At 32.7% G+C, this 12,152-nt stretch overlaps 1 protein-coding gene across 2 annotated transcripts in view; it reads left to right on the top strand.

Annotated features, from left to right (window-relative positions):
- The window catches only part of LOC138335125 (cilia- and flagella-associated protein 46-like), a 68,865-nt gene that overhangs the window by 15,188 nt on the left and 41,525 nt on the right, over positions 1–12,152 (top strand). The window contains exons 11-21 of one of the 2 annotated variants that reach the window (XM_069284057.1): positions 2,036–2,135; positions 2,641–2,739; positions 3,174–3,364; positions 3,991–4,087; positions 4,305–4,436; positions 4,877–4,994; positions 6,745–6,768; positions 9,725–9,854; positions 10,307–10,444; positions 10,833–11,124; positions 11,576–11,709. In XM_069284057.1, coding sequence (XP_069140158.1) covers positions 2,036–2,135; positions 2,641–2,739; positions 3,174–3,364; positions 3,991–4,087; positions 4,305–4,436; positions 4,877–4,994; positions 6,745–6,768; positions 9,725–9,854; positions 10,307–10,444; positions 10,833–11,124; positions 11,576–11,709 — 1,455 coding nt within the window. Of the gene's footprint in view, positions 1–2,035; positions 2,136–2,640; positions 2,740–3,173; positions 3,365–3,990; positions 4,088–4,304; positions 4,437–4,876; positions 4,995–5,618; positions 5,655–6,744; positions 6,769–9,724; positions 9,855–10,306; positions 10,445–10,832; positions 11,125–11,575; positions 11,710–12,152 lie in introns of both variants that reach the window. The other variant, XM_069284056.1, reaches the window with a different exon arrangement.

Here is a 12,152-nt window from a genome sequence, read left to right as displayed (position 1 = left end):
CCGCGGACAAGTGAGTTCCTTCAATATAAAACCCTGTAATCTATAATACCATATAAATTAGCTTCAGACAGTCCGGACAAGTGAATTCCTTCAATATAAAACCCTGTAATCTATAATACCATATAAATTAGCTCCAGACAGTCCGGACAAATGAATTCCTTCAATATAAAACCCTGTAATCTATAATCATATAAATTAGCTGCAGACAGTTCGGACAAGAGAATTCCTTCAATATATAACCATGTAATCTATAATACCATATAAATTAGCTGCAGACAGTCCGGACAAGTGAGTTCCTTAAATATAAAACCCTGTAATCTATAATACCATATAAATTAGCTTCAGACAGTCCGGACAAGTGAGTTCCTTCAATATAAAACCCTGTAATCTATAATACCATATAAATTAGCTTCAGACAGTCCGGACAAGTGAGTTCCTTCAATATAAAACCCTGTAATCTATAATACCATATAAATTAGCTTCAGACAGTCCGGACAAGTGAGTTCCTTCAATATAAAACCCTGTAATCTATAATACCATATAAATTAGCTTCAGACAGTCCAGACAAGTGAGTTCCTTCAATACAAAACCCTGTCATCTATAATACCATATAAATTAGGTTCAGACAGTCCAGACAAGTGAGTTCCTTCAATATAAAACCCTGTAATCTACAATACCATATAAATTAGCTGCAGACAGTCCAGACAAGTGAGTTCCTTCAATATAAAACCCTGTAATCTATAATACCATATAAATAAGCTGCAGACAGTCCGGACAAGTGAGTTCCTTCAATATAAAACCCTGTCATCTATAATACCATATAAATTAGCTTCAGACAGTTCGTACAAGTGAGTTCCTTCAATATAAAACCCTGTAATCTATAATACATTATAAATTAGGTTCAGACAGTCCGGACAAATGAATTCCTTCAATATAAAACCCTGTAATCTATAATACATTATAAATACCTGGTAGTAATGGCTAACACAAAAGATAGAGAATAACAGAGTTTTAACAGGACAGTGATTATGAAAAAAACAACTTTTATTGATATAGAACTGTTCGTAGCTTTTGTGATTACTGACAAGTTTATGAGGATGAGAAATGGTGAGAGTCAGTAATAGAAAGTTTGCAAGTATTAAATGATCAACGTAAATAAGTTTTGAATCAAAGTAAGTATCAAGAAAATATATGCTTCCCTAAACAGCCTTTAGTATTGACAAGGTGAAAAGTGGCTGAGTGGGTATTAGACCACTGGGGCAGTTGCCACTGTTATTGACAATTGATCAGTGGTTTTTCTCCTGGTACTCCCACTTTCCACCATTTCATATTTAAACTGGCGTGGCTTTAATTGACACAGTGACTGTTATTAAGTAGGACATTAAACAAACAAAAATTTAGACGAAATTTCAAAACTAAACTTGTTTTTTTTTAGAATACACAGGTAAGTCATTGATCAGAAAAAAATCCTTAGATTTACATCATTTTCCTGTTCTCCTTGGAGGCTGGCTCTGTGACTGGGTACTGGATGAACAGGGCAATATTTAGTTATATGTAGATAGAAAACAAAAGCTAACAACAATCACCTGCTTAATAGAAATATAATTTTATATTTAAGTCACAATTTTTAGTTTTGTAGACATTGGTTTATGATTTTTAGTGCATAAAGCTGTAAGTGGAATAAACAAATCTAAGTTTTCAAAATAAAATGCTTTTATAAAATGAATAATTAACACTCAATCTTAGAAATGTTTGTTGGTCTGAAATCTTAGATAAACACCTGCTCCTGATCATTACTGAAAAATAGCTGAAACAGACCAGTACCTGGAATAGATCCTAAAGGTTGTGCAAATTGAATTGCATTAACATTGTATTTATGCACTCATGAAACAAATGGATTATAATACAAACAAAATTCTTCTCTCTCCATATATTTAATCTATTATAGATCGATAGATGGGTATTTGTATCAAATTCATCTTTAAAGATATTAAAGCTTATATTATCCTCTGTGTTTTTATTTGCCCACTACCAGACCGTTTTTACTGCTGGAGCTTGGTCGTTTTTGTCTGGACCTTGAGTACCCCGAACTCGCTCAAGACTGTGTGAACCACATGAAGTCATGTGTCGTCAAGGTATGTTCTCTTCGTCTTCGCATATTACAGAGTTAGCTCCCTTGCGGGTAGGTATCCATTGTGACGTCATTATTTTGTGAGCGAAACTCATTGTTTTCTCTGAAAGATATAATGCTCACAAACACATGACGTTACAATCAATATCTACCTGCAAGGGAAGATAACTCTAATATGCAGATGCATAATATAAAAACTTTAAGAGCAGATGGAGTTGATGATATCATTGTACACATGTTAACATTTGTACTTATTATATGTCCATGTGTTGATATACAATTAATTAAAGTTAAATTATTACCACTTTACAATAATTCATTGTTTCTGGAAAGGAAAATTGCATTGCGTTTCTAACAAAATCATTCTGTGAATATTGATTTGATTCAATATACATTTGTAAATAGATTGATAGCAATCTACTAGTGATCTGTCAATAAAAGTAAATTTACAGTTTAATAAAACTGATCACATTACTTTAGATACTAAACTATGTGTATCATATTGATAGGAGGCAGGGTTCTACCTAGAGCTTGAGTTGCTGGAGTGCGACTTAATGCTGCATTCGCTGGGCGACAAAAAGGAATCTTACCAGAAGTCTGTCATTGATGTAAGTGTTTTGGGTGCCTTCCATTATCGGGATTGTACCAGTTGTACTGGTAGGAATTTGAAATGGAATGTGTTATACCAGCCAAATAGTACAAGATCCAAGATTTCCATGTGTGATTAAAATTTCTTTTTGTTGTATATGAGTCAGTAAATATTTATATTTTATAAAATTTTGCAAATTATGTTTTCCAATGCATTTTGAAACTTCTACTGTATTGCTTAGTATGTTTGTGATATTTTAAAATATAATAGTTGGTTTTTAGATTGGAAATTAAAGTATCATTCATATGGATGTTGTCATTTATATGGTGCTGTAACTGCATTTCAGTACAAATACAAAAAAGAAACTTAACTATATATCATCTTCGTCACTTATCATCATCATTTAGAAAGAAATAATGCAAAGTGTAAAGACAGACCTTATTCACTTTCCAGCTGAGACAACAGGCTATCAAGCGTTGTGAGGAAACCATTATGAATGCTATTCGTCATGGTGACCCCAATGTAATCCAGGCAGCCTGTGTGACCCAGTGGAACCTGTGTCTGCCACTGCTACAACTTAACCTGAGGAACCATGCACGTAAACCGCTTACCCTTGTGGCCGAGGCCTTGGAGGACATTGAAAGGTAAGACTGCCCCAGCAGCTATAAGACTGGTACACATTGTCATCCTTTATACTCAAGGGGTTACTTTCACTATCCTTATATTCACAGATATGATTAATTATGGCAATAATTTGAACTAGTATAATTTAAATCTTAGTAATACTTTTGACCTCTAGAGTTACAAATTTCCACATTAATTTCATGAGAAATTAATAAGAAAGTCATTTGTTTTGTGAATAACTGTATAAAATATTGCCAGTAAGAGCCCTGGATCACAAAATTATGTACACTTAGTTGAGAATATGTTTTTAAAAAACGAAGAAGTGAAATATTGTATATTAAAGCAAAATTAAGTAGTTTAAAGTAGTAACCCCTGGAGGTCCTGGATACCATGGGATGCCCAAGTCTTCCTTTATCGAAGGGAGAGAATCCATTTTTTTCTCAGAGTTGAGCTTTTCATGCCACTTTCCAGCATTTCTGGAATTCAACAAGACCATTGTTGAATGCAAATGATGGAGCTAGGTTTCATAGGTATCCCATGATGCTTGCTTTCTAGGAAGCCAGGCAATGGGTTCAGTAGCTATAGAGACCTATTTATGCTCCTGTATCATCATATGAAACATACATACTAATACTTATCGTTTCAGTTTACTGATCAGCCTGAGATGTCAGGTCCACACAGAACTGGCCAAGTGTGAGGAAGATCAAGAACAGATACAGGTGGCCATGGACAACCTCAAAAAGGTCTGTATACAGTTACAATAATACCAAACCAAATCTATTATTTACAGACATAAAGGTTTATTAATGCAGATATGTCTTTATGGCTATATAGACGAAAGTTTAGTGAGGCTGTTTTATTTTGTATGCCTAGACTGGAGCCTACCTGAAAGTTCATTTAGGCTGTTGTATCATTTTGGCTCTTCAAACAAGAGCTTATTGAGTATGTTCTATTTTGTAGGCTCTTGCACTGGACGATGGAAATGTGTACCATGAGAGACTAGAGGTGTCTCTTCGCAGACTAGAGCTGAGGTCTCAACTGTACCAACAGCCGGAGAGGCCAGAGGATATGGCTGCCATGATTATTGAACAGGTACCATACTTTTATTGGTGTGATATATGTGTAGGTCAAAATAACTGTATCTAGTCTTAAATCTTCACCCATGTCTAGAAAATATTCTGTTTCTTAATCAATATTATGTGATTCAGTGATACAATATATTAAATTTATATGATTTCAAAGCCTTTCTCATGCTAGTTTTAGGTTACAGATTTTTAACCCTTTTTAAAAGAAATTGGAAAAGATAGAGCTTGATCATTGTTACAATTTAAGATATGAAGAATCTCTCTGAAGTTTGTGTAAACATTAAGACTTGGATCAGATAAAAGCTCTAGATTTGTATTTAGATATTAACTGATATCAATTGTTGCAAGCCTACGACTCTCTGTTCTATTGTTTGTATTAAACGCCAAGAATATAGAGTTGGATTTCTGACGATAAATTGAACCAACATTAATTTGTGTTAATCACAGGCCAGGAAAGCTGACTCGGGCACAATCAGGATGAAGCGGTCACTTTTGGTCAAGGCCGGCGAGGCCCTCGCCCCTGATGCCTTCCTCTTGGTATTGGACAGCGAGAGTGACACTAAAGGTCAGTTAGATGTCAAAGTTGATAGGGTATTTTGTGTGAGGTATTCATTGATTGTTGATGCTGTTACTTGAGATGATACTGATTAAGATGGAGATTCCTTAATAGTATGTTTGTGACAGTGCTGAAATTAACCCCTCCCCTTGTGTAAATGTTGGAGATGATGATGTGTTGTCTAATCTATATACCGAACGACCTCTTCTTATAAAGCATTGGTTATTCAAAAATAGGGAAACAGCATGTCCTTTTGGATCTTATTTTTAGATAAGTGATATTGATTTAGAATTAAGTTTTTTCTATGTAATTATATAACCTTAGTTCGGTTAGATAGCATTTATGATATATACATAGTAGCTACCCTGTATCAGTTTTTCATTGGATACTTGATTTGTTACCATAGTTTATAGTGTTTTCTTATATGGAGTAAGTGTAATTTTATATCTAAATAGTACATCAATAATATATTTTTTCATTTAATTAGACTATACCAAGAACAAAAGAACATAGGTATATAAGACGTGAATGCATATGTTTCTGTACTTATTAGTTTGGAGTTATTCATATTAAGTGATCATGTGAAATTCAATATTAAGTTTAAATATTGATCATTTCCAAATATTTCCTAAGAATCTGTTGAGGAAGAGAATTCTCTTAATAACAAGGGTATGTAAATGCACTGTTATTGTTGATATTTATTTTTCTCTCCCCAGTGTACATACATTGTACATTGAGGAATATTGAGTTGTTCCATTTTGTGTTTGGCTTTAGACATTATACAATTCTGTTACTAATCTTAACAGTACAAGCTTCATCAGTATTAGGTAGTTTTATCAAATCCCACTTATTGTGCTTTGGCAATCTGTTGAAATCCTGAATTATATTAAATCAATGCAGTTAGTCTTTTCATTTCAAAAGAATAATTCTACTTGTTGAGAATGATGGAAAAAAAATCTGATTTTGTTACAAATACCATTTTGTTACCATTATTTCTTGCATATTGCCCGCTCTTGAAGATTATCATCACTGGTCAAAAGTTTAGATTTATAAGGTTTTAATTCTCTGAATAGCTTGAACCGTCATATTTCCTATGGGTCATCTGCTAATTGTGTACTGTAGTCTACTTCCGTAGCATGCATCACACCTATAAACGGCATACATATTTTTAGAAATTCCCCCTTTTTGCAGAAATTGTAAGACACTGGACAGGAATAAGTTGATGATATTTATATGCAAACATTTCTGAGCAGTCTGATATTGACGGATGATAGCATTGAGAGAATTTATAGACATTATCAGTAGAACTAATCTTTATGATATTAGTGATTTGAATTCAATCTACAATTGATGACAGACATTTTCAATTGATAGAATTTTGCCTTCATTTCTTGATTAAAATTTGAATATCTATTTGACTTCATACATTATGTATGTTAAGCATTTCTTAAATTACATTGGGCCTGCAATTTTTGTTGTTTGAAAAACTACTTAGGTATCGTTCTTCATCAGGTAGGGCAATACACAGGAAATTGCAGAAAACGATAATTTAAAATTTTTTACCAACAATGTCCTTTAATTTGTTTATGTTCACACCTTTGCTTATTGCTTTATGTGTATTACCTGGTATTTGAAATTCTGTATTTATATACATGTATTTAATTTGCAGAGAATGTATTTCTTTACAATACATTCTATAAATAGTTTCTCATGATGACAATCTTTTTAAATTACGATTATTAATTATTTGTGATTTCAGAGAACAAGGAGCATGAGTTTACAGGTTCATATTTAGATAAACTATCATGTTACTAATTAATTCTGATAGTAAATTTATGGTTATAAGCATGTTTACATGGTGTTGGTGCATGTCACAAACTAAAGACAAAATGGCTATACTTATGTCGAAAATTTTCTGGAGGGAAAATCAACTAATCATTCACTCTTAAATGTTACTGAATTTAAAGAGTACTTGAAGGAAACTGGTATTCAAAAAAAATACGTACAACACCTGATGACTATACAATTGTCTTCTGCAGGGAAAATGATGATTTTTGCCAACGAAAATATTCATAAAAATATCTAGTATCTAAGTTTTGATATTTATTTCAAATAAAGTACAATTTTATAAACTCATGCATTCTATTATTTCAAATTATGGAGGATTGTGTGAGTTTATATTGATGTAAGCATGCTTTGCCATGAAAACACTGAGTCACATGACCGTAGGACGTAGTAGACACTGCCAGATATGGCTGTTCTGTGTGATGGATAAAGCCAGCTTAGAGAGGCCTAGCATCATCACATTGTTATGTCTCATCTGTCTGTACATCTATCCAGGAAACAAAATAATTGATAAATCATAATATGGTGAAACCTAATATCGTTAACTATTCTTTATTTGCATATTATAGAGTTATTTACCCTTGTAGTTAGATTGTTTCGTAATTTATTTCGTTGTAAGCGTTATGTACAATTTTTCTGAAAATATAAAAAAATAATGTTATTTTTGCACACAAACTAATAAAAGAAATTATGTTTCTTATCTGCAAGGGGAAATAACTCTGTAACATGCAAAGACAGAATTAAACTTGTCCCAAGTTCCTAGAGGAATGTTACAGACACAATGCCAAAGGAACTTGACACGTTATTATAACCCAGCATAGAAGAAAAATGGACTGACCCTCGAACGCTTTATATAAGTTAAAAAAATGATCTGATGTTCGAACATCTTATATATTAAGTTATATAAGGCCTCCAAAGGTGAAACTATTTTTTTTTATTATTCTGGATCAAATTAAAGTGTCAAGTCCCTGTGCATCATGCAAAACAGTAGAATCACCATGTTCAGCTTACACAGACTGTCCCTTTTACTCTCTACAACTCTTCTAGCCTTTCTACATTTAACAGTGTGAGGTCAAATATGGGCAAAATAATGAATCTTGGCTAAATTTACATGGTGTTAGGGGTAGATTACTTCAAAAATCTTCAGATCTCTTGGAAAAGATTTAAGAGATTTAAGATTTGAACTTCTGTCTGTGTTTAAGATATTAGATTTTATTCAGCTAAAAAAGTCATCCTTTATATAACTATATGCAAATTGTAACTTCAAAGCATCCTTTAAATAATATTATGGAGGTTTTAAAATGTTAAGGCTATATAACTTCTGTAACATTATTAATTTAAAATAAATTTTCAAATAACATAGAATCTGATTAATGCATATTATTATTACTTAAATTATCTTCTTACCTTTCTTTCTACTTTCAGTAGAATTACCTAATATGGTAACTGAATTTCTAGTAGTGGGATATGGGTTTAATTTCATTGAAAGCCGGAAGATATTTGGAGGCATTTAAATTTGCTCATCCTTCATAATTTGCAGGATTGAACAAAAGAACTATGTGGCTTAGTATACATTAAGAACTCTTCAGTCTGGCTCTGGGTTTTTTTTGTTTTTTTAATTTAGATGTGTTTCAAATGCAGATTTATTCAATCAACAAACAAATAATAAAATATCATCAATCTGGTTTAAATGTTATTTTATCTATGCATATTACAGAGTTATCTGCCCTTGTGGGTAGGTATTGATTGTTGCATCATATATTCTGAAAATTGAACACTATGCTCACAAACATATTATGTAACAATCAATACCTATCTACAGGGGCAGATAACTCTGTAATATAAAAATGCAGAATACATTAAATAAAAATATTTTCTCTGGTTTAAATTATAATTTGATCAACTGCATGTGTAATATCCATTAACTTTACTTTTCTCATTGATTCTGGTCGCTGATATCAGCATCTTCATTTACTTGTAATAACGAGATTTAGTTGGAATTAATCTGTTAATGCTGAAATAAACATATCATGTTTCATATATCTCATTTCAATTTGACATGATTATAATTCCTAAAATACAATTGGAACTTAATAATGATTAAAGTAAATAAACAATCAAGTATACCAGTGTATATGATATTAAATGTTATCTGTTTCTCTCCATATATATTGTTGTGTTTATTCACTATGGTATGTGCAGATCATATTATCCAAACAGTATATTGTTATGGCAGTTTATTTAACTCTGAAGTTACATTTAGACTCCTCTAAATCAAAGATTACTCTTAAGTCCATCATAAGATTTCAGGGGTGAATTAGTTAATGCTTTGAATTGATCTCACGAAGCTCTCAACATGGTGGAAGTATAGAATGGGAAAAAAAGGTTTTTGCTGGTTGCATTCCAATACGTGTATGTACAGTTTAAAGGACTATATATGAATTTAGTAGACATATTTTGTGTGTGTTAGTTAATGGTAATAGTTTTATAATTATTGAAATGTTATCTCACCATTACAGTATTATGAATTACATATTATTGTTATTACATACACCTCCAGAATATACCATATATTTTAAAACACAGGATTTTGTACTTCTTATTATCAAGAAATCATGTGCTGTGAATAATATGAAACAGTTTTTATATATATTATATTCTTTGTATATTACAGAGTTATCTGCCTTGACGGGTAGGTATTGGTTGTGATGTCATTATTTCATGAAACTCGCGTCATTTTCACCTAACAAATGATGTTTTGCTTGTAAGAATATGACGTCACAATCAATACTTACCCACAAGGGCAGATAACTGTATAATATGGAAATGCAGAAGAATTTATAGGCGATTATATCCATCAATTGTAAGCTGATATAATCCTTAAATGTTTACAGATGTCACTGGTGGTAAGGCCCCTCTCACACAGATAAAGAAACTCTCAAACAAGGCCCTCCAATTCAACAAGTGTGTTAAAAAAGCTGCTGGCCACCTCAAGAGACTTGGTGACGAGAATGATAGGGAGAGGTGAGTTATCTCCCCTTGTTGATGTTATTGCAAACATATCTATGTTATCATCTATCATATAATTCAAAGCTTACAATTCATTTCTTGAAAATGACACCCAACAGCAAGAAATTTTGATATCATTAACCTCATTATGTAGGTAAAAATAATAAAAAATGACTTGTTTTAATTGTTCTTTGAATTTCTTCAGATAAGTAAATGTTTTCATATAAAAATTTATACTTAGTGCAGCTTAAAATGTTAAAAATAGAGGATCTTACATTAGTGGTTATGTGATATGAAATTTATCAAACAAGTTCAATAATTTGATATTCCACGAGCCTTTAGGCGAGTAGCATATCAGATTATTCAAGGAGCGTAAGAGTCTATTTATCACATAACTTTTATTAAGAGAAATATTAAGAGAGCATCAGTTTGTATAAACTGAATTTTTAAATTGCTTTATTTCACAGATCTCGTCTGTGGGGTGACCTCGCAAAGACTGCTCGTAAACAACAAGTTTGGGACGTTTGTCGTGTAGCGGCCAGATTTTGTCTCCTGTATGATGATGGACGCTGGAAAAATGTTCTGCCTGAAAAGAAGATGGAAAGGTAGTACCTATAGTAACTGCTTTAAAGATATGTACTAAATAAGATTCAAAATGTTGAAGCATTAATAGAGTTCTTTATTTTTTGCCAAAATTTTGCCTATATATCATATTATTTCCTGGTTGTAAATATCTCCTGCCAGCTAACTTGATGCATACTAATAAAATCTTAGGTTTTTCCTCTTAATGAAGTCTTTGTTTCCAGATATGAAATTGCTAGATCCATGCATAAATTTACTTGATCCATACACAAGTTTGCTATCACATTAAAGATTTTTGCTAAATGTCCTTAAGAATTGAATAACAATTACAAAAATGGAAGATTTTCTGACACAACAAATACTTTAAATAGTACTTTAACAACACATAATCACTTAGTATTATGTTTGCAGCCCGAAGCCTGAAAGACGACGTGATGGTGGAGCGAGTAGTAGTATGGGGGCTGCCGGCGGTCAGGAGTCTTCAATGAGGATGGTACAGGAGTCAGCCATGAAGATGGAATCAGTGACCAGTGGTCCTAAGGAATCGGTCATGTCCACTGTGGCCGAAGGCGCCACCTCTTACGAGGGGATGGAGAAGAAGACACGTAACCTGAGTCGTCCCACCAGTCCGGAGAGATTCGTACCTCTGTATGATAAGGACCTTATCAGGATGTTAGCAGAGGTGTCATTTGTTCAAGGGGAGGTAGCTGCAATTCTTCATATCCTATAATGTTTAATATTGATTGTTAATTTTGGAGCTGAATGCTTGCTTAATAAAAAGATCTTTTACTGCTTATTTTATAAAATCTCAAACTGTAACTAACTTATTTTAATGTTTGATCAAATGTCACATACCAGGTACTGTGTTGTCACAACAAATAATTGCCTGAAAAATTATTCATACATAAAATTATAGATCTATATGCATCTAAATCATGTAATTTGCAGTGAAAATTTTATTAGGTATGGAAATACAAAATTTTGTCTCCACAAAAATAAGTTTACAGAAACTTGAAAATGATCATTCATTTACAATTCTGTATGTGAATTAAAAGATTTAATCTTCATTTGCATGCGTGGAAATTGATTTGGAAATATCATTATATTTGTGAATTTATGTCTGTTGTACTTACCATAAATGACTTGATATTTAGGCTATTGTCCACTTGCTGAGATCAGAAGGTGTGGAACTGAACGATATGCCAATACCTCCCGTTGACAAGAGTAAACGCCCAAAGGGATACGTGGCTAAAAAACCGGAGGAGGATCCTGACTGGATAGAATATTGGTGTGTAGTTTTCGTCATCATGATGGTATTTTAAAGGAACAATTAAGGGAGTCTAATTCTGTTACATAACCACGAGGCAAAATTTGGCATAATTTATTATTCCATGTAACATAAAGTATGGACAAATTCCATGTCATTGTTAAGTATTTTGATTGATACTGTTGAAATTCCAAATGGTATAGCAATACGATTAAGCATGTACAGTATGAACTCTGTACCCACACTCGAGCCAATGTCACAAAAGTTAAACAAAAGCAATACATAGGCACAGAGGAGTTGATATTTTAGACAGGAACATGCACATAATAAGGTAAACATACTACTGTAAGAGCGATTTGGGTACTTATGGGCAAAAGTTGCATTACACCACAAGCAAGGGCCAGGGTTTGGCATACAAGACGTCCGACCACAATGTGTAATGGCGGACAGCAAGCGAGTTTGAA

This window comes from Argopecten irradians, chromosome 11 (genome assembly GCF_041381155.1).
Source record: "Argopecten irradians isolate NY chromosome 11, Ai_NY, whole genome shotgun sequence".
Lineage (NCBI taxonomy): Eukaryota > Metazoa > Mollusca > Bivalvia > Pectinida > Pectinidae > Argopecten > Argopecten irradians.
The sequence above is the reverse complement of the archived record's forward strand: the minus strand, read 5'-3'. Positions and strand labels throughout refer to the sequence as shown.